The sequence below is a fragment of the Drosophila willistoni genome (genome assembly GCF_018902025.1).
Source record: "Drosophila willistoni isolate 14030-0811.24 chromosome XR unlocalized genomic scaffold, UCI_dwil_1.1 Seg144, whole genome shotgun sequence".
Taxonomy (NCBI): domain Eukaryota; kingdom Metazoa; phylum Arthropoda; class Insecta; order Diptera; family Drosophilidae; genus Drosophila; species Drosophila willistoni.
Genome location: NW_025814057.1, coordinates 2,843,783 through 2,870,870, shown reverse-complemented (window position 1 = coordinate 2,870,870; position 27,088 = coordinate 2,843,783). Strand labels below are relative to the sequence as shown.

Here is a 27,088-nt window from a genome sequence, read left to right as displayed (position 1 = left end):
TATGTAAATATTTAAGAAAGCAAATGTACCAAACCGAAGGCCTTAGATGCCAGCGCTTTAGTTCATAAGTTATTAATAATTTTAATTATTCTTAACTTTATTATAAATAAATAAATAAATGTGTTTAATAAGGATGTCGTAATATAATAAAAAATATAAAATCATATTTTATTGCCCCAATATTGTTGTTATTTTGTATAATTGACAACTGTTATTTAATTTAGATGCGACACCCTATATATGTATCGAAAAGCAACCCTGCGTCTCTCTCAGTTTTTTCTTTATATATTTTATCGCTCTCCGCTGCGCCATATTTGTCTATTTTTTTTTCTCGTCGTGTCTGTGTGTGCTTAATTATTTGTTGTGAAAATTAAGCGCTATTCGTGTGAATAAAACGTTAAAAATTTGCATTTAACTGCAAGAATGGCATCCGAAGAAGATAATGATGATAATTTTCAAGGTAAGTGCCAAACATTTGTTCAATGGGGGGCAAAGGGAAAAAAAGGCCGAAATTTTTTTTCTCCTTTTTGTATGTTGGCCCGAAAGAGAACCAAAACCAAGAAGAAGAACCGTGGTCATGTTCAAGCGAGGCGTCTGTGGTAGCGGCGAGTGCCGCTGTTGTCGGCCAAATAAATTTGCCGCGAATTGTTTTTTTTTGTTTGTTTCCCTATTGTGTCATAGCAAATAAGAATATGTGTTAATTAGACTTAAAGAATAATTAAGTTATCTGTAATTATTTATAAATTATGCATATTCTTGTTACAGCATTTTGTGAAATCTTTACATGTGACGCCGTCTTTTTTTTTCTGTTCGGCTTCTTAGTATATTAGTGGCAAAAAACATATGTTTTTACATAAAGTATATATGTTTCATTAATAGCAGCATTTGAATGGGAAAATGTGAAGTGAAATTACTTGTGCAATTGCGAATAACAATGAATAAATGAAAAGTTTATTTCTAGTTAAAATGCCAGTAATTATTTGTTGTTTAGCCAAAATTTGCAATCGTTTATCGATAAGTTGTTATGTTTTGCACTAAAAAATACCAAATTCTTGTATGTGTATATTACCATCTCGCTCGTACACACTAAATAGCCGTATGCGGGTTGTTTTCTGTCATTTTTATGACAATCAGTGTGTACACACTGACTAGCTTAGACTTTTCTGCCTGCCGTGACTCTCTCTCACTCGCTCTCTTAACGCACTCGCAGCCGCAACACTCGACGACGGTTGGAAATCTTTTTTTTTTTTTTTGTACAATTCATTGTGTTGCTTGGACGTGGCAGCCATGACGTGATTTCTGAACTCTTTTTTTTTTGCTTTCGAAAAACCAACAAGAAGCTAAATATTTTGTTACAAATAATTAAGCAACAGTAAATAAATCTAACAAAGTTTTTTGATGTGCAACTCAAAAAGGGGAAAATGTGCATTATAATTGAGTGAAATCAAATTTGAAATAGAGAAAGAAAGAGTGTGCGTGTGTGTTTCAGTGCAAAGAAAACTTTGAGCAAAAAAAAAAAGAAGGAAAAGAAGCATAGTAAAAGAAAATATTGTGTAAGAAGAAAAGAAGCCAACAAATCATATACATAATATACCTATGTACAACGAAAAACCTAAAAAAAAACGAATTGAAAGAAATTATGTGTTTCAAAAATTCAAATTTTGTACATATGTATGAATTATTTTTTCCACTACCACCCCCGCCCGCCGCCGTCTACATATCATCGCACTGCTGTTAGTGGGGGCACTCTTGATTGATTTCTCCACTTTGTGTTGTCGCGTCGTCGTCGGATCGTTACCGTGTGTTATATATACATATATATATATATTTATATTATATGTACGTACATATATATATTTATACGTATCTACACGTACAAGCTTTTTTGTTGCTGTATGTGTGTGTATGTGTATCTATGTATGTGTGAGCTTTACGTGCGTGTTATGCACGCGCGCTCCTCCAGCTCGCTCTCTGGTTCTCTCTCTCGTTTAGTTGTCTGTCGGTCGCTCCAACCACCAAAAAAGTAGAAATAAAAATTGAGAGAGCAAGAGACAGAGAGGAGGAGAAAAAAAATAAGAAAAACGTCAGACGTCGTCGTCGCCACCATAATTTACGCGATTCCAATTAAATTTATAAATAATTTTTCAACAACAACAACAGCGACGACTACAACAACAACTACACACAGACATCATCGACATCAACAACTTTTTGCAGCCCCTCAACTTTAACAAAAGTAAGCACACAAAAAAGACAAAGGAAACAAAAACGAGAGAAACGAAAAAAGAGGAATTCAAACGTAAAGGAAAGGAAGAGAATTTGCTGGAACAAACCAGAGAGAGAGGCCGAGAAAAAGCCGATAAACAAATTAGAATTATATTCAACCCCATTTTGAACCGAGTAGTTTCTGCCAAAAAATTTTTTTATATTCCGCCTCTTCCACGCGGTTCCCCCTTGTCGTTGTCTGTCCCCCTGTTGCATTAGAATGGACGTGTACATTTTTGTGTGTGAGTGTGTGTGTGTGGGAGTGTTTTTCTAATTTTTAGAATTGTTTGTGAAATGTTTATTCGTTTTCTGTTTTTATGATATTGATCAAACTATCGATATGGCGGCGACAGGGAGGCATCGCGATACTATCGTTAAAAGTATTGATGAAATTGATGCTGTTGTGACGTCAGCACATGACTGTCCCCCTTTCAGAGACACAAGCAAGCACATACACACACTCCACTCTTCTCTGCTCTCTGCCTTTGCTTATTTCGCAACTTCCACATTCCAACAGCTGTCGCCAAGAGACGAAAAGATTTCTCCTACCCAAATTTTCTATTGCTATGTATGTGTGCGTGCGTGTGTGTACATTTTTGAACTAATTCTCATTTATTAAGTGCCGGTGGTTTTTTTTTTCATATATTATTTTTATATTATAGATGAGAAAGTGTTTATTTTTGCACCTGAAATTTATATATTTTTCATTGCTTATAAGGTTATGTGTGGGTGAGAAAGGGGAATGACAGTGGGATCTCTTAGTCATAGTTGCATAAAATTGCACAAACAACATGTGCAAATGTGTGTGTGTGTATCTGTGTAAATAGCTAAAGAGAGAGAGAGGAAGCCACCTGATTGAGTGGGAGTGTGAGCTTTATTGTCATTGCAGTAATGTACAAAATCAACAACTATAGGTGAAAAAGAGAGAGGGGAATAGTGGCAAGCAGTATCAGTATGCAGTTTAAGAAAGAGCGAGAGAGAATTGGAGAAAGGGAGTGGAAGAGTTACTGTGACGTATATAAAGCTTTATATTCGTCCCACCAGGCTTACTTTTTGTTGTGCTTGTTGTTGCCAGTTTTGCGTCAGAAGACTATACGCATGTTTAGAAGGTTAAGAAGGGTGGGTGGAGGAGATAAGCACGAGTAAAAAGCGAGAAGCATACAAAGTCAAAGTCTCTCTGGATTCTTCGGCCAGCTGAGCCAGACAGTCGCCTGTCAGATCGTCAGTTTTATTTGCCGTTGCACGTTGTGCATATCAGATTGATATACTTACATACCTTGAGAGAGAGAGAGAGAGAAGCATGAAAGTATCTGAATGTTTAGCATATTCCAGAGATTATTTCTGTTATATTTTTTATTTAGTTTTTTTTAATACTTTGGTTAAATTCTGTGCGCTAATTCCGAACTAGTTCACATCATTAATTTAAGTTGATGAGAGCACAACAATTTCAAGAGGTTTTGACTGTATTTAGCTCTGCTGCTGCCGCTGCTGCTGTCGCTGCTATCTGTGCGCTAACACATACACAAAGAAAATAAGAAAAAAATAAAAACACGATCATCACGTTTGAGGTCAAACGACCAAAAGTTGTGTTTTTATTGTTGCTACAGAAACATTTACACACACACACACATCCATTTGCCGATTTTCTTTTGTTGAATTATATTGTGATTAAATATTTAAATGCATTTGATTAAGGTAACATGGTTTTTTTTTTCTTTGTGTGTGTTTTTCTAGTTGTTACCAAGGGCTTCAACACGCACAAACACACGCGCACAATCTGCATAAATCTGATATAAAACAACAACAACAACAGCAAAGCAAGAAAAAAATCAAATTGAATCCAAGAAGTGAAAGTATATTGAGTGTGCGGTGTATATACATACATATATATATTTGTGTGTGTGTGTGTGGGCCTGGTCTGTCTATGTATTGGTGACGATCTTACCTTGCTTTTTTGCTGCTGCCGCCGCCACCGCCACCAACCGCTGTTGTTGTTTTCTGTTGCTCATATTGTGTCAAGCATGCTATCACACTCGCACATATTGCATTTAATTATTCCAACAACAAGTGGTGTTGTTTTTGGTTTTTTGTATCCGCCTGATTTGATTGTGTGTGTGTGTGTGTGTATAAAGTTGGCATTTTAAATAGTTTAAAAAGCAAATAAATAATTAACTTGGTTTCTTCTCAATATTTTTGTCAATTTGCAAGCTCTCTCTCGCTCTCTCTCTCTCTTTATTTATATATCTCGCTCTTGCTCGGCATGACATTGATTACGGTAATACCTTTTTATTGTTGTGTGTGTGCCGAGACTTTTTTTTATAAATATTTGTGCAACTGCTTGTTGTTTGTGTGTTGTTTTATTTCACCTATTTACAGTAATTGTGTATTGTCGACCACGAGCCAAGCAAAAGAGAGAGAGAAATAGAGAAGGCCGTCACAAACGCAAACACACACACAAACGCATAGATACATACTTCTCCCTTACCCACCCGCACGTTGTGACAAAGTTCACTCAGGCAAGCAGAAAATTGATATGGCATTTATTTATGTATATATTTTGTTGCAATTTTCACCTTCTTTTTGTTTTTTCTGATATGACACAAGACAAAAATTGAATGTAGTGTGAGGTGAAAGTGAAGGTCATTCAATATAATTTTGCATATGGAAAAAGAGAGCAAAGAAATGAACGGTATATAAATGGTCATAAAGTCATGTTGTGCCTTGCACAGTGACTTACTAGAATTTTTATATGGACCTCATTTTTAGTTGTTGTCAGATAAACAAATTCTAATGAAATGAAAGTCTAATGAAATTTTCCCTATTTGAGTTGAATTTTATGAATTTGAAATTACTGTACGAATTATTATGGGTAATTTTGATTCCATCGAAGAAATAAAAATCGTTCTAGTAATATCTTATTTGTGCTTCAATGTTGTCTTATAAATAATGACCCACTGTGCATGGGTTGCGGTGGCGGCTTGCTGTTGTTGTTGTTGTCGCCATTGTAGTTTTTTAGTTTTCTATCTCTTTTGCGCGCTTCAAGCCTTTACTTAAATTGGTTCCAATAGTTTTTGTAATTGTTGTTCCGCTTTTTTGGTTCAATTGTTAGCAACAAAAAATAGGTTTATGGCAAAAGGAAGGTGAAATAATTTTTTTAATGGGTGTGTACATATATTTGTGTGCCAAAAAAAAAAAAAAAAACAGAAGACAAACAGAAAATCGATGACTTTTTGACATTTGTCATCGCAGTTGTTGTTGTTATTGTCGGTGCTCTATGGCGGGCTTATCTGTCAGTGTTGTTTAATTACTCAGAAATTAGTGTTGCAAGTTGTCGGCCAGAGCTTTACCTCTCCTCTAGCTGTACGTGTGTGTGTGTGTGCATGTATTTTGATTATTGTAATCCGTCGTTAACTTTGGCATAGTTTTTCGTTGCTGTAGCCGAGAAACCAGAAAATAAAACCAACATTAAAAGTTACCAACACAAAAACAACTATAACTGCTGCTGGCACCCGACTTGTTACATATTGTTGTAGTTGTTGTTGCTACTGCTGTTTGCGGTTGGTTTAGTCATACATATACATATGTATGTATGTATGTATATGTACAGACATTTACGCTTGCCTATAATGTTTATATAATTTTTTGTTTTATTTTTCACTTGCATACCCCAACTGAGCAACAACAACTACAACAACGAGGTTGCTGCCTCTGTCGCTGCGGCTTGTATTGGGTGGGTTGGGTTTTGGTGTTTTTGTTGTTTTTTCTGCTGCTGCTACTTGAGCGCTGCTTAGTTACTTTGTCTGTGTGTGTGTGTGTGTGTGTGGTGCTGCACTCGTTGAAGCCCCGATTTGTTGTTGTCGAAAGAAAATGTATCTGAATGTAGTACAGACATTTTATTTTATCATTTATTTTGTTGAAAGCGAAAAATGTTCAAAACCACATAACACACTCACACACACACACACAACAAGAATTATTAATTTGTGTTCTGAGTGATTGAAGAGAAAAACACACACACACACACATATCACTGATAACTCTGAATTTGAATATAGGCAAATGCCATCTAAAAAAATGATTCAAAAAATGAAACCCAATTAACTTATTACATCACATCAAGCCAACTGCCTTGGCAAATAGTTTCATTTAAACATGATATTAAATGAATAGGAAATATGCTAATAATAATACCAAACAGAATCAACAACAAAACCGATTCATGTGAAATGGCTAAATACTAAGAACCAAAGTAGCAGCCGGTGAGTGATACGGCAATAAATAGTCCGACATTCAGTCAGTCAGTCACTCAGTCAGTCATTCCGACCTAGTTGACCTAAATTGTCGAGAAATGTGTATTGTTCCAAAGTATAATTTGAGCAATAATAGACTCGAAAGCACCGGAAATACTACTCACACGCACACATATTGGATAGAATAGATACGGATACAAGACAAGACAAGGTGAGGGCCGCCAACAACAAGCTTAAACAAACAATAGTAGAGAATGGAACATTAACAAATAAAAAAAAAAAAAAAGAAAAGAAAAGAAACAACGCTGCAAAAAACACACGCAAAAATCCCCCACTAAACTAGAAAGATCTATACATGTGTCTGTATGTGTGTGTGTGTGTGTGTGTGTGTGTGTGTGAGCGATTCAAGGGAAGCCTCACGGAAGTTCAATTAGAGTTGGCAATTTTTGAAATTTATACAAAGAATGCAACTGGGATCGGATTGGATTGGATTGGGTTTCGCACATATTTAAATTGAAACCTTTGTTTGTTGTTGTTTTTGTTTATTTTGTGCTACACCACCATAAAAATAAAATAATAACAGTAACAAACAAAAAATTATAAATAAAAGTATTAAAAAAAAAAATTTGATTGTACGCTCAATTTGACTGACCTTCAGTCATTTTCAAAGATATAGCCATTTAATAAAGCGATGAGCGCCAAAAAAGAGATCGACATAGTCAGTGAGAGGGAGAGGGTGATAGAGGGGGGTAAAGATATATACAAATGTATATACAAAAATGTATATTCATTTTGTATAATGAAAGACATGCCGTCAAGAGTCGTCGTCAGGGGGGAGGAGAGAGGGAGAGGGTTGGCTGGAGTTTAATGAAATAAGGGGAAATACCAGTCAAGTTGTTGTTGTTGTTGTTGTTTTCTGTTTGCTTTGGTTTCTTTCAAGTCGGTTTTGTTTTTCTGTTTTTAGTCCAGTTCCAAATTGCCAACGTTTTAACGTTAACGCTTTGCGCTGTTTGCTGGCTTTGCCACTAAGAAGAAATCCAAACTGAATCTGGGAAGACAAGTTTTATATATACATATATACGCTTAAAAAAGCTTCAGATCGCTTGAAGCCAACGCCAACGCCGACGGCGACGCCGCGTACTCTACTAAGTTTGTTCAAGTCTTTTTGGATGCCTCCTTCTAGCTGAGCCGCGGCTCTAGCTCCACCAATGAATCGGGTTTTCCAGTGCTGTTTGGTTTTTGGGTTTATTTTAGATTAGCATGCATATACATATACTAAATATAAAATTTATGTATTTTTTTCTTCTTTTTTTCGTATTGAAGAGGCTCACTTGATCGCGCATTATGAAACGAAACGAACTTACCCCCACCTCGATAAATAAATAAAAAGTTCATTTTTATTTGAAATTTATTTTAAAGTTTTTTTTTTTTTTTGATGACGAAAACAAAAAAGCATGGCTTTATTTTCATTTAAACTAGTTTCCATACCAACACAAACAATGAACGAATATTGAATACATGTTTACCCCCCAAAAGTAGAAAAAAACTACTCAATCTCTTTGAAAACACAATAGAAAGAAGATCATTAAACAAACTAATGGAATAATGCGTCAGATCAAGAAGAAGTCGCGTGTCGTTTTCACATGGAGAGTGAAAGAGAGAGAGAGAGAGAGAGAGAGAGAGAAGACTATATTTTTACATAAATACAGCATAAACTTGTATTAGAAGTCGAAATACTGTAATTATCACAAGAACAAGTTCATTTTGCAACCTATTAATACTTAGTTTCCCAAAGGAGTATTCTTTAAATCAAAAAAGAAATCCCAATGTTAGGTTTTTTTTTTAGAAATATCAACCCCTTGGGCATTATATTTTATATATGTATGTAGAAAGAAAACCAGTTACACTGACCCTCACAGGTCAGAGAATAACAAATAAGCACCGACTTGGGGATACCTTGCACGACGAATGTTTGCTAAATTCTTTTTCATGGCAATTAGGGCCTATTGTAGACCCTAAGAGATTAGTATTATCTTAGCTTTGGGATAGTGTCAATAGTTTATAGTTTTAAAAGTTATTTCAATATGCCAATATGTGTTTTCAGATAAGAAAATCATACCAAAATGTTGTGCATACAGGGTATATTCAAGTAAAAAATCCCCCAAAAGAGGGCAACAACGGCGGCTAGCTGGTTTGTGGTTTAGTGATTAAAAAAAACAAATTTAAATGGGTTTTTATTGTACGATTATTTTTTCTAGACTAGAAACCAGAAATTTGAATAATTTAGGTCTCTTTTTTAGGAGCTGGAGAAAAAGTAGCGTAGGTCGTCGTCGTCGTCGTCAATTTAAAGGAAAAGACATTTTGGTTTTGGCTGGGTGAAGGGGAAGGGAGACCTAAGACCCCCTTCTCGTGGCTTTTTTTTATTTCTTTATCCATTGATTTTTGATGCGGTAATTTTTTGTTTTTTTTTTCGTCAATTTTTGTAGTTGTTGTTTTTCAATTAACAGATAACGTTCGTCAAGTAAATAACTCACTGATACACACGAACACACAGCCGTTTTCTAATCTAATCTTGTTTTTGATGAAATTGGAATTAGTTTTATGCCAATTCACGGTCAATGTTTTTCCTACTCTTTTTTTTCGCTTTTTTTTTTCTTGTCACGCATTTCCGTTGAACCTTTTGTTTTATTTTGCTTTCTGTTTTTAATTTATTTCAAAAATTTAAAATAAATTTCACCGGTTCATTGCCGACATTGAAATGCCCTGTAAGGCAAAACTCATGTTTTCTGCCAATCCTTTCTCTTATAATAGAGGAGTTACCTAAACTTTAGGTTCAATTTTTGAGTCCAGGGTATAGAAATTATGCAATGAGCCATGGGTAGAGGAGGAGGAGGAGGAGGAGGAGTCAGGTAGAGGAGGTGGCAATGACAGGCAAAGCTTACGGTGCGGTGTAGTCTGTGTATGTGTTTTTTTTTTTTTTTTTTTGTTAAATCGGTCATTGAACGTTTGTTGAGGGAATTGGCCATGTTTTGTCGTCGTTCGTTGATTATTTTCTTTTCCTTTCATTCTCAAATAATATGATGATGTATATCTACATCCGAAATGTATCTCCAGCTTCTGTACCAAGAAGTTCAATGTACTTGCGCTACTTTTTCGTATCTTTTTCGATGAATGTGATGCATTTCCACCAAATGACTAATGTATGACAATTTATAGCAGGAATTGTTTAATATAAATTCTAATGAAATGTCATTTGGCTTCAAGTTTATTAAATTTTGTACAAACCTTTCTCAGGTTGGGTCTATGACTAAGTAGGACTTTGAATTCAATTAGAAAAAGACTAGAAAGACGGATAGAAAATATCCATATTATCAAAGTTCTGTATAGAATTTCTGCTGCTGCTCCCATTTTAAATCCAGGGTTGATCTTTTTCCTTAATTGTTGCAACCCTTAATCCATAATCGATACAGTGATGATCCGGAGATCCGGAGAAAGGACATTATTATCGATTATAAAATTTTAAGCAAAAGTGCAATACATGACCCCAAAAGGCAACAAAAAGCAAAACAAAACAAAAACAAGTGCGCGACGACAACAACCGGGCGGCGACATCATTTAACACCTTATTTCTTTTTGTGAATTTTATTATTAAAAAAAAAAAAAGAAGTATTTCTCACATTTGTGTGGAGGGGGTGTCCCCCCACTCCTCCTCCCGCTCCTCACACTTCTCCTTCACTGACTCATCCCGTCGCACATATCGAATTCTCGCGTTCCGCTCACGCTTAAACAGCGCGAGTCTATAATTAGCAAACAACAAATAATTTTCATTTTACAAATATATGTATGCATGTTGTTTGTTTGTAGGGGGAAATGCACAAACAAAAAACAACAACAATATATATACATATATATATATTGGTATGTATGTATGCATCTATAAAGTATATACAATATTAATGAAAAAACAAACTGAACAAACCAAATGCTGCTTGCGCTTGGCCTTTATGTACAATGTCCAAAGAGGCATTTGATTTTGGGATTCCCGTGTGGGCAATTACCCAGCAAGGCAAAGCCAAAGCCGGGCGAGAAATTGTCGTCGTCGTCGTCGTTATTGCCGTTTGCTGTTCGTTTAGCTATTATCGCTACTCTGTGACAATTGATTATTCACTTCACACTTATATAATAAATAGTCGACAGAGAGTGAGAGGAATACAGAGAGACATTGAGACGCAGTCACAGAGAGAAAGAGAGAGAGGGAGAGGGAGAGTTGCATCCAGAGTACAAAGGTGTATTAAATATCAATGAAATACCTATTTTTTTGTATAAATCTAGAAATATTTCAACCAAGAGTGTTAGATGTCACTTCAATTAGATGACAATGTGGGGAAAGAGGAAAACGGAAAGGAAAGTGGCAAATGCCAAAAACCAAGTGGAAGAATTAATTAAAATTAATTCTAGTAAAAGTTTACTTAGTTTCGGATCTAGATTATTATGCCGATTATGACACGTTAAGAGGTTCTTGAAATGAGAGAAGAGCCCCTAGGAAATCCTTAAGATTCTAAGATGTTCACTTTTTTGAGTTGCTGTCTTACGATAACATTTGATCCGTTGCTTGGCCCAAAAGATTAGAGACTCTCTGTGGTATGCATCGACGGCGATGCGCCTCCTCCCCTCAAAGCAAACACACAAAATATTTATTCTAAAGAATTCAAGAGATATTTTAACTAAAATTTTCGGATAGACAAAGACGAACATAGGCAGAGGCACGGCACGGCACATTTTAAAGTATTTTATCGCGCTACATTTACACTACATTTTCTGGGTTATCAACAAAACCAGAAAAACAGAGAGAGAGAGAGAGAAAAATAGGAGAAATGTGTATTAAATTGAACATCTGTCGCCTCTGTTGTCTGTCTGTCTCTCTGTCTGTGCGTGGGTGTTTACATATGTAGATACATTGTCCATAGATACATACATATATACAGAGAAAATCTATATGTATCTACATATATGTTTTCAAGTGCTTTTTGCACGTACTATAAACCCAGTTAGTTAGTTGGTAGTTGGTTGGTTAGCGTGTGATAAGCGTGTTTCGATAAATTTACCTTTTGTTTTCGATTGAGAGCCCCAGAGCCGCCAAGCCGATGAAAATACACCACCACTACCACTACTTGTGGCTGTGTTTGTGAGGCTGTGTGTGTGTGTGATGGAAGATCGATCTGTTTTGATGTAGGTGGCAACACTGGGTTTTGTGTGTTTGCTTTCTGCCGCGTGCGTTGTGTAAAGATTTGCCAACTTATTGTCTCATTTCCTCATTTGACATTGTTGTTATCAATGGTTGGTGGATGGATGGATAGGTGGATGGATGGATGCGTGGTTTCGAATCAAGAGAGAGAGTGAGAGCGAAAAGAGGGATAGATAGACTAAGGGAAGAAGACTAGAAGAGGCAAACTAAAGCAAAGCACAAAGAAAATTGTCTACACAGCTGTCAGCTGCTGCTACGAAGACACAAAAAGATAGAGAGAGGGGGTGAGAGAGAGCGACAACAGGGGGGGAGCTCTAAAGAATATGAGAATGGAAATGGGAGTGTTCTGTGTGAAGGTGTGTGTGTGTGTGTGTGTGTCATCTATTTTATTTCAGATTGTTGTACTTAAAACGTATGTGTTTTGATGGTATTGTTGTTGTTGTTGTAGTTGCATTCCTTTGCACACGTTTGTTCGCACGTTTGTCTCTTCTTGCATACATCTGTATGTGTGTGTATATACGTGTACTTACAAAATGTATAAACAGTGGCGGAATAGAAATCTGAAGGGCAAAAGAAAATGATCCCCCGAAGAAAACAAAAAAAAAAAACGAAACGAAACACATGCAATTAATAAATAAGAAGCGCTTTGACAGAAGTATCTCTCATTTGTGTGTGTGTGTGTGTGTGCGTGTGCGTGTGTGTATAGTCGATTACAAAACTTACAAAAGTATTTGTCAAGTATGTTATTACCCCCTGATATTGTTTTGATTATGATGATGATTTCCTTGCATCTATCTAATCAGATTTTTTGCACGTTGCACTACTTGTTAGTAGTTGGATCTAACCATATAAATAGCAATGATTGTTATTTTGTGTTGTAAATTAGAGAGCGAGCCACTCATTATCAACTCAAATCATAATCATGACGATGACGATGACGATGATGATGATGATGATGATTTGTAATGATAATAGTTGACAGTAGATTGATTTGAAAATAAATAATGATACAACAATTACTGTAATTACTTTTGATCATCTTATGTTGATGGATTTTTGTGGATTCTCAAAAATGTGGCCTTTTCTTTTACTTCCAAGTCGATTGTATAAATCCTTTTCTAAAACACTTCCCATGACAATATCCAGACACATACACACATAAGTATTTGTGTGAGTGTTGTCAGTGTGTGTGTGCACATGTATACCTTAATTTTTGGTGGTTGTTGCTCCTGTTGCCTGCGGCCACACCAGGCCAGCTGTTGTTGTATGTGAATTTCTGCCCCTATATCTCGTTGCGGTCCTTAAACCTCCTACTGTCGGTCCTGCTGCTTGTTCCTTACCCCTCATCTTCTTCCTTCGTTATTGTTGTCGTCTTGTTGTCGTTGTTGTCACGCGCAGTGCATTGGCCTTTTCGCCTGCTCGAACTGGGCTCTCAATGCTATTGAGCGGCGGTTTCCCCTCATTGTTGCTGTAGTTGCTGTTGTTGTTGTCGTCGTCGTCGTCATCATCATCTCATCGTTGCTTTTTAACAAATGGCCGCCGACGCCGCCGCAGCACAACGAAACTTGAAATTATATATGTACATACATATGTATCTATGTATGTATGTATGCATATGTATTTGTATTATTGCTGTTGTTGTTGCTCACTGTGAGATACTCTCTTTGTTGTTTTTTTTTTTTGATTCGGCTAATTTGTTTAAAGTTGGCTGCAAATTTGTTATTTTCGAAGCACGCACCAGGGGCAAAACAGAGAGAGAGAGAGAGAGAGAGAGAGACATACTTGAAGTTGTTACCTTGGCTAAAAGTTAATTTCTGTTTCTTTTTTTGGTTTTAGTTTTTGTGGCTTTAATTTTATGAGGTTTTTTTTCTTTTTTTTTTTATCGGAATCAACTCTTCTAGCGTTTTAGTGATAATTGACATCCTATTTGAAATCGTTTAGAAAAGTGAAATGTCAAACATTAGTTTAAATGTTTGTACTACTTCAAGACTTAAGGGTAGAAACGTTAGTTAGCAAAGTTATTAATCGATGCCTTTGACAAGACTTGTTTTACCAAGTTTTGCCTATGAGACCCTGTGCTGCGACCCCCTTATGCTATTCCTCCTACATAATATTCTCAGAGATATGGAAGTGCATACATTTGTCGGGAGTGATCACATTCTCGATTTAAATAAATTTTCCTTTAAATAGGGCGAAAAGTATTTGCAGAATTCTTGATTCACCCAGTTGTTTTTCATGGCAAACCAATTTCGCTCTTATCTTTTAAGATGAGACAAGACCTTGAATGTTTGTTCTCTTTTAGCCTCGTTTTTATAACACATTTTTTAAACGGCAGCCTCTTCCGATAGGTTCGTAGGGGCGGGGAGGTGGAAAACCAACCTCATCATCAAAGGGAAAGGAAGCATCACAGGTACACATAATACAAACAGGAAAAAGGGAAGCTCTGTTCAAAGGAGGGACTGGTAGAAGCGGAAAGCCGGGGTGAAACCCATTAAAGCGAAGAGAGGATCTCGTGAGGTGTGCGTGTGCGCCCTTGACTATTCTTTTTGTTTTTTTCCCGCCGTCAAAATACAGATGAAATTGAAATATGTAGTAGTTATTCAAGAGACATGTGTATGGGTTCTCCTATGCATGTATAAGCGTGTATGTATGTGTGTAGCTCAAATTCCTAGCACACAAAAAAACAAATAGAAACTGAAACAGAGATAAGTCAGGCCACAGACTGGCTGGGACAGAGGCGGCACAGGCAGGCAGGCATAGACAAAACGGTAAAGACAAAAACAAGCACGACGAAACACGAACGAACGAAAATGCGAACACACCAATACAACCACAGCCACGGGCAGCGTAAAAGATCTACGTACGGTACGGTAAATCTACCTGAAAGCGGAAAATTTTCGTATGCAAAAATGTCAAAAGTGAACAAACAAAACCAACAACAACAACAAGCATTAATAATAAAAAAAAAAATGACTGAACGGACGGGTGTCCGGTTCACAGAGTTTTCGTGTCGTGTGCCTCACTCTGCGGTCTCTCTCTCTTTCAGTTAAGAGAGTTTTACTGCAGAGAGAGGCAGACGATATAAAGAGAAAGAGCGTGCAAAACCTACGTAATGAAACGTAAACACAAAACAGCTGAGCGCTTCATAGAAGAAAAAAAACGTATGATCGTGCGCGAGCGTAACGGAAAAATGAAATTACAAGTGCAACGGCGCGGCGATATGATGTAAATAAGGAGGAACTGAGGTGGCAGTGGAAAAAATACGTCAACAACAAAAGTGTACCATATAAAAGTGCTAAATGATTTCTTTCTCTTTTAAAGTGCAGAGTGAAACATATTAAGAGAGTAAAAGCAGCAGAAATCAACGAAAATACTCCATCCAAAGGCAGCAAAAACTACAGTCGCAGAAGCAGCAGTAGCAACAAACAACAATACCATCTGCACATAAGTACGAAAAAATTGTCTCAAATATGCCATAAACGTGATTTTTACTCTAAAATTGGTCACAATTTTATAGACAAGGAATCAACAAAACCAACCAACACAGCTGCAACACAATCAACAAAAACAAAAAGAAAGAGAGGAAAACATTCGGCCTATCGATTGACCGATAAACCAACCAACCAACCAACCTGTGTGTTTGTGCAGAGAGCAGCTCTTCTTTACCAACACTGGAGCAAGCGAGCGAGTGAGCAGCAACAGCTGATTTAAAGGCTGATGTTTTGAGGCAGGGAGCGAGAAAGATATAGAGAGTGAGAGAGAGAAAGAGACATACACAAAGCAGAAGCAGAGCAACTAGTACGTGTGACGTGGAGGGGGCACTCACAGGTGGCAAAACAGCTGTTCCAACAACAAAACAATAAAAGAAAAGAAGAAAAGAAAAAGGCAGCGATAATCAGAAACCAAGAACAACAAATTGTAAGTGCTTCTGTGCTTTTTGTGGTGTTGCTGTGATGATGTTAGCTTCTCCATTTTATTAAGCTGCGATTGTATTTCTTTTCCAGCAGCAACAACGCAACTACAGCAACAATTAAAACGACACATAATAAGTAAGCTTAAAGTTGATAATTTTCATTTTGCTAAGACGTGCAAGCTTTTTTTTTTTTTTTATAAAACACACATACATTCGCACATGGTTATGCAGATAAGAGTGTAACTCAACAAGAGAGCGTCTGAGAGAGTGTAAAAGAGAGAGAGAGAGAGAGAGAGGCGGCTGAGTGCCAAGTGCGCACATTATTAAATTGCAAACTTGTTTTCAATTTTTTTTCCACTGCCTTTGGCTGCTCTCTTTTTCGTTTGTTTCTCTTGCAACAACTAGTAGGCAAGCAGGCAGGCAGAGTAAGGCGGCAGACAAGCAAGTGATACATGGCACGTACAACAACGAAACGGCGAGACGTTCCGCATAGCAAAAGAGAAATATTTGTGGTTGAGAAGAGAGCGCTTAAAATTCTGCTGTTGCTAATGCTGTTGTCTGCTGTCGTCGTCGTCGTCGTTGCTGATCTGCTCTAGCTCTCTGGCACTGACACTCGTCGCTATGTTGGTCAAGGGGCGGGCGCGGTAAGCGGCAGTGTAATAAACGAGTGCACAGAAGGCAGAGGCAGGCAGCAGTAGCAGCGGCGGCAGAGGCAGAGCAGAGCAACCACTTGAAAGCAACTCGTTTCGATTTCATTTAGCAGATACCTTTTGTACGTTGATTAAGATACCTTGGGACAACGACAGAGACACACACACACATAAGCAAAAATACAAAAAAAGAAAGAAAAATAACTTTTAAAAAGAAGAATTAATCAAAACCAACCAATATTAAATCAAAGTGCAATAACAACGACAATTGGCCGATCGAACTAGCAAACAAAAGTAACACAATAAAAAGAAAGGCAATTCCACAAAAATGACTTAAGTAAAAGTGTGAAAAACCCAAAAGGCATAACAAAAAACTTGTAACAGAAACTAAACGTGCAACTACTTTAAATATGTTTGTGTGTGTGTGCGTGTGCCAAGAGGAATCGTAGATATATGTAGATATATACTGACAAATCTATCTCTATATGCATATATAGAAAAAATCTATATAATAAGCAAGCAGTAAAAATACAGATGATTTTTAGCAAAAAAAAAAAGCGAAAAGACAAAAAAGATCAAGCAGCCATCAACACACAGCCAATCAAATACATTAGTTGTCTCGCTTCAACGCCTGGCACTGGCGATCGACACTGACAGACACTCACACACACAGAAAGAGAGAGAGACGGAAAAAAAAGAGCGAACGAACGAGATCAACAGAGAGAGAGAGAGAGAGCGCGAGTGAGAGAGCAGTCACGGACGTGTGTGATTTTTGATTGCTGTTGTCTTTGATTTTAATATTTTTTTTATACATTTTTTTTCGTGTTTTTTTTTTTTTGCTTGCTTGACCTGAGAGCAGTAGCAAGAGCGTCTCTCAAGTATATACATATGTATGTACATATACATATACTAAAACTGTATGTGCGTGTGTGAGTAGTAGTGGCACCTGGCACAGGAGTTGCGGCGGCCGCACTTTCAACAACGGCAGCCAGCAGTAGCAGCATCGATCGTACATGCCTACCTTAACCCAATTAAAATACCAGATTATTTAACAAAAGAAATTGTATGTTATTTGCGGAGAGAGAGACAAACTGACTGACTGACTGACTGTGAGACATAAATTGAAAACGAGAGAGAGACACAGCGAGGGAGAGATAGAGAGAGCAAGAGCCACTGATTGAATTTTTTTGAAAGTTGTTGCCGTTGCCTTACGGAAGTGAAATTCTCAAACAAGAAAAGCGAAAAAAAAGAGTTGCATTTCATAAAAGCAAGCAAGAGAGACAGTAAGAGAGAGAGAGAGAGAGCCCATTTGCATAGATCCCCTCTATAATTGCAGCACTCTCTTCTGCATCTCCAAGTGCATATGTGTGCATGTGTATGTGTGCTTATGTGTGTGCGTCACGTCTTAGCAACAACGTAAATTTTGTTTACGATTACAACATACTAAAAAAAAACAACAACAATTTAACAGAAACTACAACAACAACTGCAACTTCCAAGGGCGCGAGCTTTCCCCCCTTTACCAACAACAACAACAACAACGACTACAAACCCTTTCAAGAAAGATCAGGAACCGACCAACCGGAAGGAAGGAACCAGAAACAAGGAGGACGGACGGACCGGACCCTTCATTGCTTCTTCACATCATCAATAATACAATCTCGTCGTTTATCCATCCATCCACCGTTGATCCATCATCCAATTTTGCCTGTATATAGAAGAGCAGCTCGTCGTCGTTTCCCAATTTGATTTGGAACCGTTTTGCGGGCTGGTAATTTTGGTTAGTTGGTACGCGGTCCGGTTGGGACGTTATGACCAATTCGATTGCGTCAACAAAATGCCTACCCACTGCTCTCTCGTCTGGCAATTATGGTATGTCCCAGAGTCAACACCATGATACCAAGGAATATATCATTGTTAAGCTAACCGATTCGGCCATACATGCCTTGGAGGAATATCAGAGAGATGATTTGGCCAAACGCCTTGCGCCTGGCCAGGGGCCCAAAATTCAATTTTTGGGCAACTCTGGGGTTATACAATTTCCCAGCAGTAGTAGTAGTAGTAGCAGCAGCAGCAGCTCTAGCAGCAGCAATCCTAATAATAATAATCATCCTAATACATCATCATTTAAGTTCTCCATCAATGATATGGAGGGAGCATTGGAGTGCATACAACAGAAGCAACAGGGATTGGATGTACTTGGCGGGATTACATTGCGTATGCGTATACATGCTAATGACGATGTCTACGATACGACAAGGACAAAAATGGCCATTGCCGAGGAGACGGAGAAGAGTAAATGCATTAGGGAGATTAAGCCAAATCAGTCGGATATTGGGCGTAAGGTGAAGAAGCCATCATCATCAACGACAACATCATTAACGACGACGACGACAGCGAATGCATTTCATCATCATCATCATCACAGCAGTAACAACAACAGCAACAACCACAGTGGGAACAACAGCAGCAATAGTTTTAATAGCCAGAATAGTCGTAAGCTAGTTTCATCGCCATTTAATGGTCTAGGAGTAGGTTCATCATCAGCAGCATCCATACCAGCAGCAGCAGGATCGTCACGTTCACCCAATCCTAGCACTTTGGGTGCCAGCGGCACAATAGTCAGTGGAATGGGAGCGGCGGCGGCTCTAGGAGGAGGTGGTCGATCTAATTCAGCCGCCTCAACCTTGGCATACACATTTGCCAATAGCGTAACGCAGGGTTATAACATGAGTGGCACCTCACCCAATCAAAATGCCAATAACAATCACCACCATCACTCCTCCTCCTCCGCAATCAGCAGCAATAGCACCTCCACTTCCAATTTTACAAATGGTCGTTCCAACAAAATGCCATCATCATCATCGTCGTCGTCGTCTTCGTCGCGCAATACCAACAGCAATAACAGCAGCTCCAAATCTTCGTCACAGACCCAAAACAAATCAGATGTCTCCCGTCGTAATATACGCGAACGTTTAATCCATTTACTGGCCTTGAAGACCTTTAAGAAGCCCGAACTCTTTGCCCGCTTGAAGAACGAGGGTATTAGGGATCGCGAAAGGAATCTAATCACCGGCATACTCACAGATATAAGCACCATGTCGCATAATACCTACAATTTGCGGCGCCAAATGTGGAATGATGTGGATGAGAATTGGCCGTATTTTAGTGAACAGGAATTGCAGCAGCTAAAGCGCCGTAAACCGCAAAATTTAACGCCACCGATGAGTTCGGATGCTGGCAGTTCTACATCGGGTCAGAGTCCAACATCAACGCATACGGGGAGTCCGCCGCCAGCACATGGCGGTGGTGGTGGTGGTGTTGGTGGTTTATCGGCCAATAATGGAAATGCCGGAGGTGTGGGTGGAGGAGGATCGTCGTCTAGTTTGAAACGCACCAGCTTGGAGTACGATGAGAGCACGTTCAGCACAGTACAGCCGAAAAAGCAACGCATCAGTCATTATAAAAAGGATACACCGCCATCTTCCTCATCCACAGGCTCGTCATCTTCATCATCTGCCATTAATTCAAACTATGCCTCCTCCTTGTCAAATCGCAATCGCAATACACCTCCACAGCGGACACAGGGACCCTTGGATGATCATAGTACGAATGATTTAAGTTATAGCGTGTTGGACAATATGGATGAATTCATTAATCAGCATCAGCAACAGCAGCAACAACAACAACACCAACAACACCAACAGCAGCATCAACAGCAACAGCATCATCAGCAGCAGCAAAGAAGGCAGCAAAGGAGCAGCAGTAGCAGCTCTTCACTAGGCAGCGGTGGCGGTGGTGGATCTAAGGATAAACGCAGCTCAACTGGCAGCAATTCCAGCACAAGTTCCAATACCACCACAATGACAACAGCATCAGCACGTAAATCTTCATCTGCAACGCCACCAAAGCTTACAGCAAGTTTTGTTTCTGCGTCGTCGGGTGGAGGTGGAGGAGGAGGAGGTGGAACGAGTGCCAAACAACGTCCACCACCAGCCTCGCAACAGAATGAGTACAACAATTCATATAACAAGAGTCCGCATGCGGCGTCCAACAGTAAGAAACGTACGACGACTGCGTCTAGTGGTAGTAATAGTAGCAATAGTAGTAGTAGTAATGGCCATCATCAGCGTCAACGTAGCAGTAGCAGCAGCAGCGGTAGTAACAACAACAACAACAGCAACAACAACTATCAGCAAGTGCCGCCACCTAATATGCTGCCTCAACGTTCGTCTATGCCTACTCCTCCTCAGCAACAGCAGCAACAACAACATCCTCAACCGCCTTTGTCATCGTCGACGTCGTCTCATCATCCTTCTTCTAAGTCTTTGTCGTCGTCGTCGTCCTCTCACCAACATCAACATCAGCCATCATCAACAATAGCGCATCCACCTGCTCCTCCACCTGCTAGAAATCCTCCATCAGCTGCATCGAAACATCCGTCGCCCACACAACAATTGGCCGCTGCCGCCCATGCCTATGCCACACATGCGGCTCCAACTGATCCCAATTCGAGCTCAACGCTACGCTATGACTTTAGCCAATATTCTCCTATAAGAACGCTGGAAGTGCGCCGGCGCTACAAGACTGAATTTGAAAGCGATTACGTTGAGTATTGCAAGCTATTGACTCGTGTCGAGGATGTATGCAAGCGTTTCCAGGATCTATCCGAGCGTTTGGAGAGCGCTCGTCGTCGGGACACTGGCTATGGTGGTGATCATTATGATAATATTGAGCAGCAAATTGTATCCGAATATGAGAGGATTCATAGTGATCGGACCATAATTGAGGATAAACAGAGATTTGATTACTTGCATGCCAAATTGGCGCACATAAAGCAGCTGGTAAGTGATTATGATAAGAAGCTGATAATTGCAGCCGGTCAGCAGCAGCACCAACAACAACAACAACAACAACAGCAGCAGCAACAACAACAGGCTGCAGCAGCAGCAGCAGCAGCAGCAGCAGCCGCCGCCGCCGAGCAGCAGGCAAGACTTTTAGAAGAGCAAAGGAGGCAGCAACAACATTTACATCATGCAGTGGAAACGATAGAACAGCAGCAGCAGCAGGCGCAGCCATCACAGCAGCAGCAAATGTTGATCCCTCAGCAGCAACAACAACAACAACAACAACTGCAACAAAAACCACAACAACAACAACCGCATCAAAGCAGCGACTCAGACGATAGCTCCGATAGCTCTGATTCCAATGATGATGACGACGATGACGATGATGATGATGGCGATGATTCCAACTCCAATACCGATGATGATGACGACCGCTACTGATACTGATTTATATATATATATATATTTATATATATGTACATCTGTTACTACTTTGTACTCTACAAAAACAAAAACAAAAACACCTTGTGTCCCATCTTCCTCTCTCCCCCCCCCATATCTCCCGGGGGCCATCCAAAAACATCAGCATGAGAAGAAAGGAAGGGCAAACAACAACAACAACAACAGAAACAAACAACAAAAAGAAAAACCCATGTAAAAAGGCAAAAAAAGAAACTATATTATTATAAATATTAAATATTACACACTATTCTAGTAAAAGCAAACAGAAAAACCAACAAAAAAAAAAAACAAAACAAAACAAAAATTTATAATACAAACACACCAACAACAACAACAACAACAACAAACAAACTACATGTTCTAAAAGAAAAAACAAAAAAAAAAATGTTGAAATTATGTTAAAAAAACAAAACAAAAAAAAAAAACAAAAATTCTGATGAGGAAATCAAGAAAGAAAAATTGATAGGTTTTTTTTTTTAAGGAGTAAAAAAAAAAAAGAAAAATGAAAAGAAAAACAAACCCAAAACACTTTATATACAAGTTTTAGACTTAATTTTTTTTGTTGAAAGAGATAACCAGGAGAGAAAGAGCGCGAGCGAGACAGAGAAAGAGAAGAAGAGATCCTTTTTTTTAAATCTATCTATCTATCTATCTATATATATATATATGTGTATAAATATATATATATGTGTGTGTAATAATTATTTTATTATTATTAATGATTATCAAATGAAAACTTTTTAAATACATATATAGAGAGAAAGCGAAAGAGCGTACGATATGACGACGTCGCCAAGTTCTAATTCTAATTTATTTCTATTTTTATTTTTTTTTTCTCCTTTTTTGCATGACTCTTCTTCGTCTTCTTAACACAATTTTGTTGACTCTCGGTTTTTGGTAAAGGTTTTTCCTGTTTTTTTTTATTTTTTTTTTATTTTTTTTTTATTTTGTGTTCCTTCTTCTTTCTTTGGTGTAGAGTCGCCATCATGTAAATACATAGTTATAGAGCATATAGAGAGGAGGGGGGAATGTGTCTGTATTTGTGGAAAATGAAAAAGATATCCCTATTTTATTCATTCATTCATTTAATCATTTTGCTTGTTGTTTGTCGAATTGTTGTAGAACGACGACGACCAACAATGACAAGATTTTCTTCTGTGTGTGTGTGTGTGTTTGTTGTGTGTATGTCTGTGTAGCCTTTTCTTGACCGGGCTTAGAGTGATCCATTCTGAAATGCGAAAAGTAAAGAATAAGATAACCTCCAAAGTTTTTGAGCCATTCTATCAGCTGTTTCAATATCACACAGAGAGACGATGAGCCGTCAAAAAAGTAAAACAGATATTTTAGCCATCACAAAATACACATACGACGATATATGTGTGTATATATATATAGATAATGTGTGTAGGTGTGTGTTTGTGGGATGTCGGTACACTATGGGGTACAACAGACCAACTATATATCTCTAGACACATGTAGATATATATATACATTTTCGATTCTTCTTGCCCTCTCCTCCCCTCCCCTCCCCTACCTTCCTACCCCTTGTTTCCCCCCCTCAATAGCGAGGTATGCGGTGTGCAATGGTGTTGCGGCGCGGGCATGTATGTGTTGCATGCCTCTTAAACAATAGACTGAAAAAAAAAAAAACAAAACAAAAAACAAAAACTTTTTTAAACGGCTTCTCAATAATAATGTGTGGCTTGTTTGTGTAGAACATTTTATTCATCTGTTTATTATTATTATTATTATTTTTTTTTTATATATATTACACATACGGATAGTTTAGTAAATTTTTTTTTGTTATATGTTTTTGTGTGTTTTGAAATATTATTATTTTTTTTTCTAACATTCATTTTTAAAATAACTGACTACAGCAAAAATAAATAACAAAAAAATACAAAAAGAGGGTTAACTTGATTAGTAGTAGAAGATGAGAGAGAGAGAGAGAGAGGGAGAGGGGGGGAAATATTATTTATTTCATAAATTTTTGCTCAATTTTTTCAAGATCAGAACATTTTAGAATGTGGGGGGGGATAGTGGGGGGTTCATAACAAAAAAGTCAGATCAACTGAGATTACAGAGGAAACATAATAGGAGAACTGGGATCAGTTCAGCATGAAGTGGGAACAGATGTGGAAATAGAGATTAAATCGCAAATGGATCAGAGACGACGACAAGAAGACAAATGGAATCAGAACAGGATCAGAATCAGAATCGATATCAACAAATTGCAATAGAATACGAATAATACGATGGGAATGTGGGATCAATCGTTTGTTTGTTTGGGTGGGGGAGACAGATAGATCACGTATCAGAGATCATCATATGAGATCGGTTAGGACTTAATAAAATAAATATTTTATGGTTGTATTACCCAGAGAGAGCTATTTTCAACCTTTTTTGTGTTTTGCTTTAAGTTTAAAACATGTTTTTCAATATACACAGACGCTTCCTTAAATAAGCAAAGAAAAAAAAAAAAGAAAAAAAAACCAAAACATAAAAACACATGAGAGAAAAACAAAAAACAAAAAAAAAAAAAATAGAAAATACAAAAAACCGCATAAAATACAAAATTGTCGCTTAAAAATTATTAAATAATTTGCTGAAACTCTAGTGTCCAAAAAAACGTATAAGACGGAAAAGAAACAAAAAAATATAAAAAGAACATAAAAATAAAAAAAAAATACAAAAAAATACAAAAAATTGAAAACAATTTGAAGAGAAAGAGAAAAACCAACAGATTTTAGCTATTTCGTTGCAATATTTTTTATATACCATATTTAAGTAGTAGGAAAAAGTGAGAGGTCAAAAAGATTAAAAAAAAAAAAAGAAAAAAACGAATAGAAAGAGAGGAAAGAATCAAATGAAAAACATATAAGACAAAAAGGAGAACGAACAAGTGGCAAAAAAGGAACTAAAAGAAAGCTAAAAAAAGGAAGACAAGTGGATTTTGGGTTGGGATTGGGTGAAAGGGTGTTTTGAAATCCGATTCATAGCAATGAAATATACAATTTATATACAACAAAAACAAATCAGAAGAAGAAGAAGACGAATTATATATAAAACATTTGACATTTGATAAGGAAACTGACTAAATAGTTTTATATATGCCACGCCAATAACACACTTGACTCACAACACACATACTCACACACACATACACCCACACACACACACATCCACACAGTCACACACACGCACACACATACAGAAAAGAAAGCAGAGCAAAATGTGTAACTTATTACAAATGATAAACAGAAAAGAAAAATGGAAAAGAAAAGTAAGAAAAAGAGAAGAGCAGCAAAAAAGAAGAAAGAAGAAATAGAAACATAAAGATGAAAGAAGATCAGATCAAGAGACATGAGAAAAAAAATATTATTATTATTATTATTATATTATTATTATTATTGTAAAATTTAAGAAGCAAAATCGCTGACAAAACCAGCAGAATGAAAAATCTTACAAAAAAACGAGATATTGTTATATACTAGTAATGCTTAAGACCACAAACAACAACAACAACAACAAAACAGAGACAAAAAGAACTTAACAAAAAGCAAAAAAGAAAAAACTTAAAAAAAAAAAATAGAATCAAATAAAATATTGAATCGAAAAAAAAACAACAATCAACTTTTATTCTTCAAAGGGGAAATTTTTCAGTTTATCGCTTGAACATGAACCACACGAGAAAACCAACCAACCAACATACAAAAAGGATATGGAAATGGAAAATTATGCGCCTAGTCAACATATGAAATATATTTGTCTCTATATACTAATTATTTAATTCTTATTTGATTCCTTTAGAAGAGGAAGAGGCTTTAGAGGATAATGCACAGGTGGCCGAGTTGTCCAATGATTCTGATGCTCCCTTAAAACCAAATGTGAGTATAAACGATGAATGTATGGAATGTATGTATGTAGACGATTAATTGTAATTGCTATTTGTTGTATATAGAATGACGAAGATGATGATTACGATCCCGAAGATAATCGTAAGAAGAAGAAGGGCAAGAAACGTAAAACCAAAAAGGGCGAAGAGAAGGGTCGCAAAAAGAAGAAGCGCAAGAAGAATGAAAGCGAAGAGGATAGCGATTTTGTTCAACACGATGAAGAAGTGGAATATCCCAGCACCTCATCGAAACGTGGACGTAAACGCAAAGAGGAGAAGCAAGCCGCCAAGGAGAAGGAATCATCGGCAACTTCAGGTAAGGGGAAAACACACATAGAAAAACCTTTGGAGCGCCCCCAACTCCTTTACCCATCAGAGATTGTCAATCACCTGACTGACTGACTGACTATATATGCAATATGTATGATAATTTTGTCAGACCGCTCATTGACACATTTTTAATCTTTATTGATAAGAAAGATTGTTGTTGTTTCATTTTTGATTTAACCAACATTTATATTCAGACGATTTGAAATACAGATAGCATGCCAAAATGAATGATAGACGGAAATAGTCGATAATAATTTATACAGCGGGTTAAGGGGGAGGAAGAGGAGGAGGAGGGCATTTTGTAATAATTTTTGCCGAATGCGAAAACAGCAATCTGGCTCTGTCTATGTACCCTAAATAGATGATCAGATATCCCCCTCAGCTCGCTCAGACGTTTTATCAATCAAGATCATTCGATTTATTAATCACTTGAAACTTGAACTTCTCAGGGTTTCTGTTAACCGCCTTAACTTGCTTTTTCGGGGAGCTTCAAGAAATCGTAGACATGCTTTTGATTGGATAATATAATCTGAGATTGTTACCGCAAAAGCAAAGGCACTTCTTCCTAGTGTCTATCTGGTAGACAAATGTTTCGACACACGGAGGACTAACCTTTTTTTATTTTATTTACTCATTTGTTCACCTCTTTTAGTTAGTTAGTTAGTCACTGCTTAAGTTCCATCCTTTCGTTCTTACTTTCTTGTTCAGGTTCTTACTCCTAGGTTTATACTCATGTGAAAAGGATATTTTAAGATTGCTCTAAGAAGATTTTGAGCGTTTTAAACCATCTCAGACTATTTAAGGGGGGAACCTGCTTTAGGAGGCCTAAAAACCTAAAAAAGGCAGTTTTTCGTGTTTTTTTTTAGGATAGAAAAAAACAAGCAAATGTAATGAAAGTTTTACATCATTTTATTACATATTTAAACTTACAAAAAAAATTTTTTTAGAATTTAAAATATCGAAATACAGCCCACTTTCATCTACTTTTGTGCACCACCGCGCAATTGAAGTGTCGCCAATTGGCGGGCAAAATGTAGGTCGCAATTTTTGTCGGAAACAAAAAAATCAAATGGATAATTAATTTTTATTAGTCCTTGTTCTATGTAATGCTGTGAAAACCCGAAAAAAACGCGAAAATCCAAAGTTTTTTTTAGATTTGAAAAAAAAGTTGAATTTTTCACCAAAAAACCTAACTTCAATTCACTAAAAAAAATATGTTTAGAATTTTTTT

The 27,088-nt window shown here is 37.4% G+C and overlaps 2 protein-coding genes across 2 annotated transcripts in view; both read left to right on the top strand.

Moving 5' to 3' along the window:
* Positions 1 to 320: 320 nt before the first annotated feature.
* The window catches only part of LOC6638546 (chromodomain-helicase-DNA-binding protein Mi-2 homolog), a 33,876-nt gene continuing 7,108 nt past the window's right edge, over positions 321 to 27,088 (top strand). Inside the window, exons 1-3 of the mRNA XM_002062333.4 lie at positions 321 to 460; positions 25,443 to 25,519; positions 25,594 to 25,843. Of these exons, the coding sequence (XP_002062369.2) occupies positions 424 to 460; positions 25,443 to 25,519; positions 25,594 to 25,843 (364 nt within the window). The 5' untranslated portion in view covers positions 321 to 423. The remainder of the gene's footprint in view (positions 461 to 25,442; positions 25,520 to 25,593; positions 25,844 to 27,088) is intronic.
* On the top strand, positions 15,652 to 21,611 carry LOC6639007 (RNA polymerase II elongation factor Ell). Its single transcript, XM_047012148.1, has 4 exons — positions 15,652 to 15,678; positions 15,765 to 15,809; positions 17,795 to 21,200; positions 21,243 to 21,611. Exons 3-4 carry the CDS (start codon positions 18,135 to 18,137, stop codon positions 21,609 to 21,611), a joined length of 3,435 nt encoding a protein of 1,144 aa, XP_046868104.1. The 5' UTR covers positions 15,652 to 15,678; positions 15,765 to 15,809; positions 17,795 to 18,134.

Bases quoted from the DNA above. Each gene is read 5' to 3' on its own strand.
- LOC6639007 (XM_047012148.1), top strand. From the start codon at position 18,135: ATGACCAATTCGATTGCGTCAACAAAATGCCTACCCACTGCTCTCTCG. The intron at 21,201-21,242 runs GCCGGTCAGCAG...CAACAACAACAG, and splicing joins ATAAGAAGCTGATAATTGCA to CAGCAGCAACAACAACAGGC.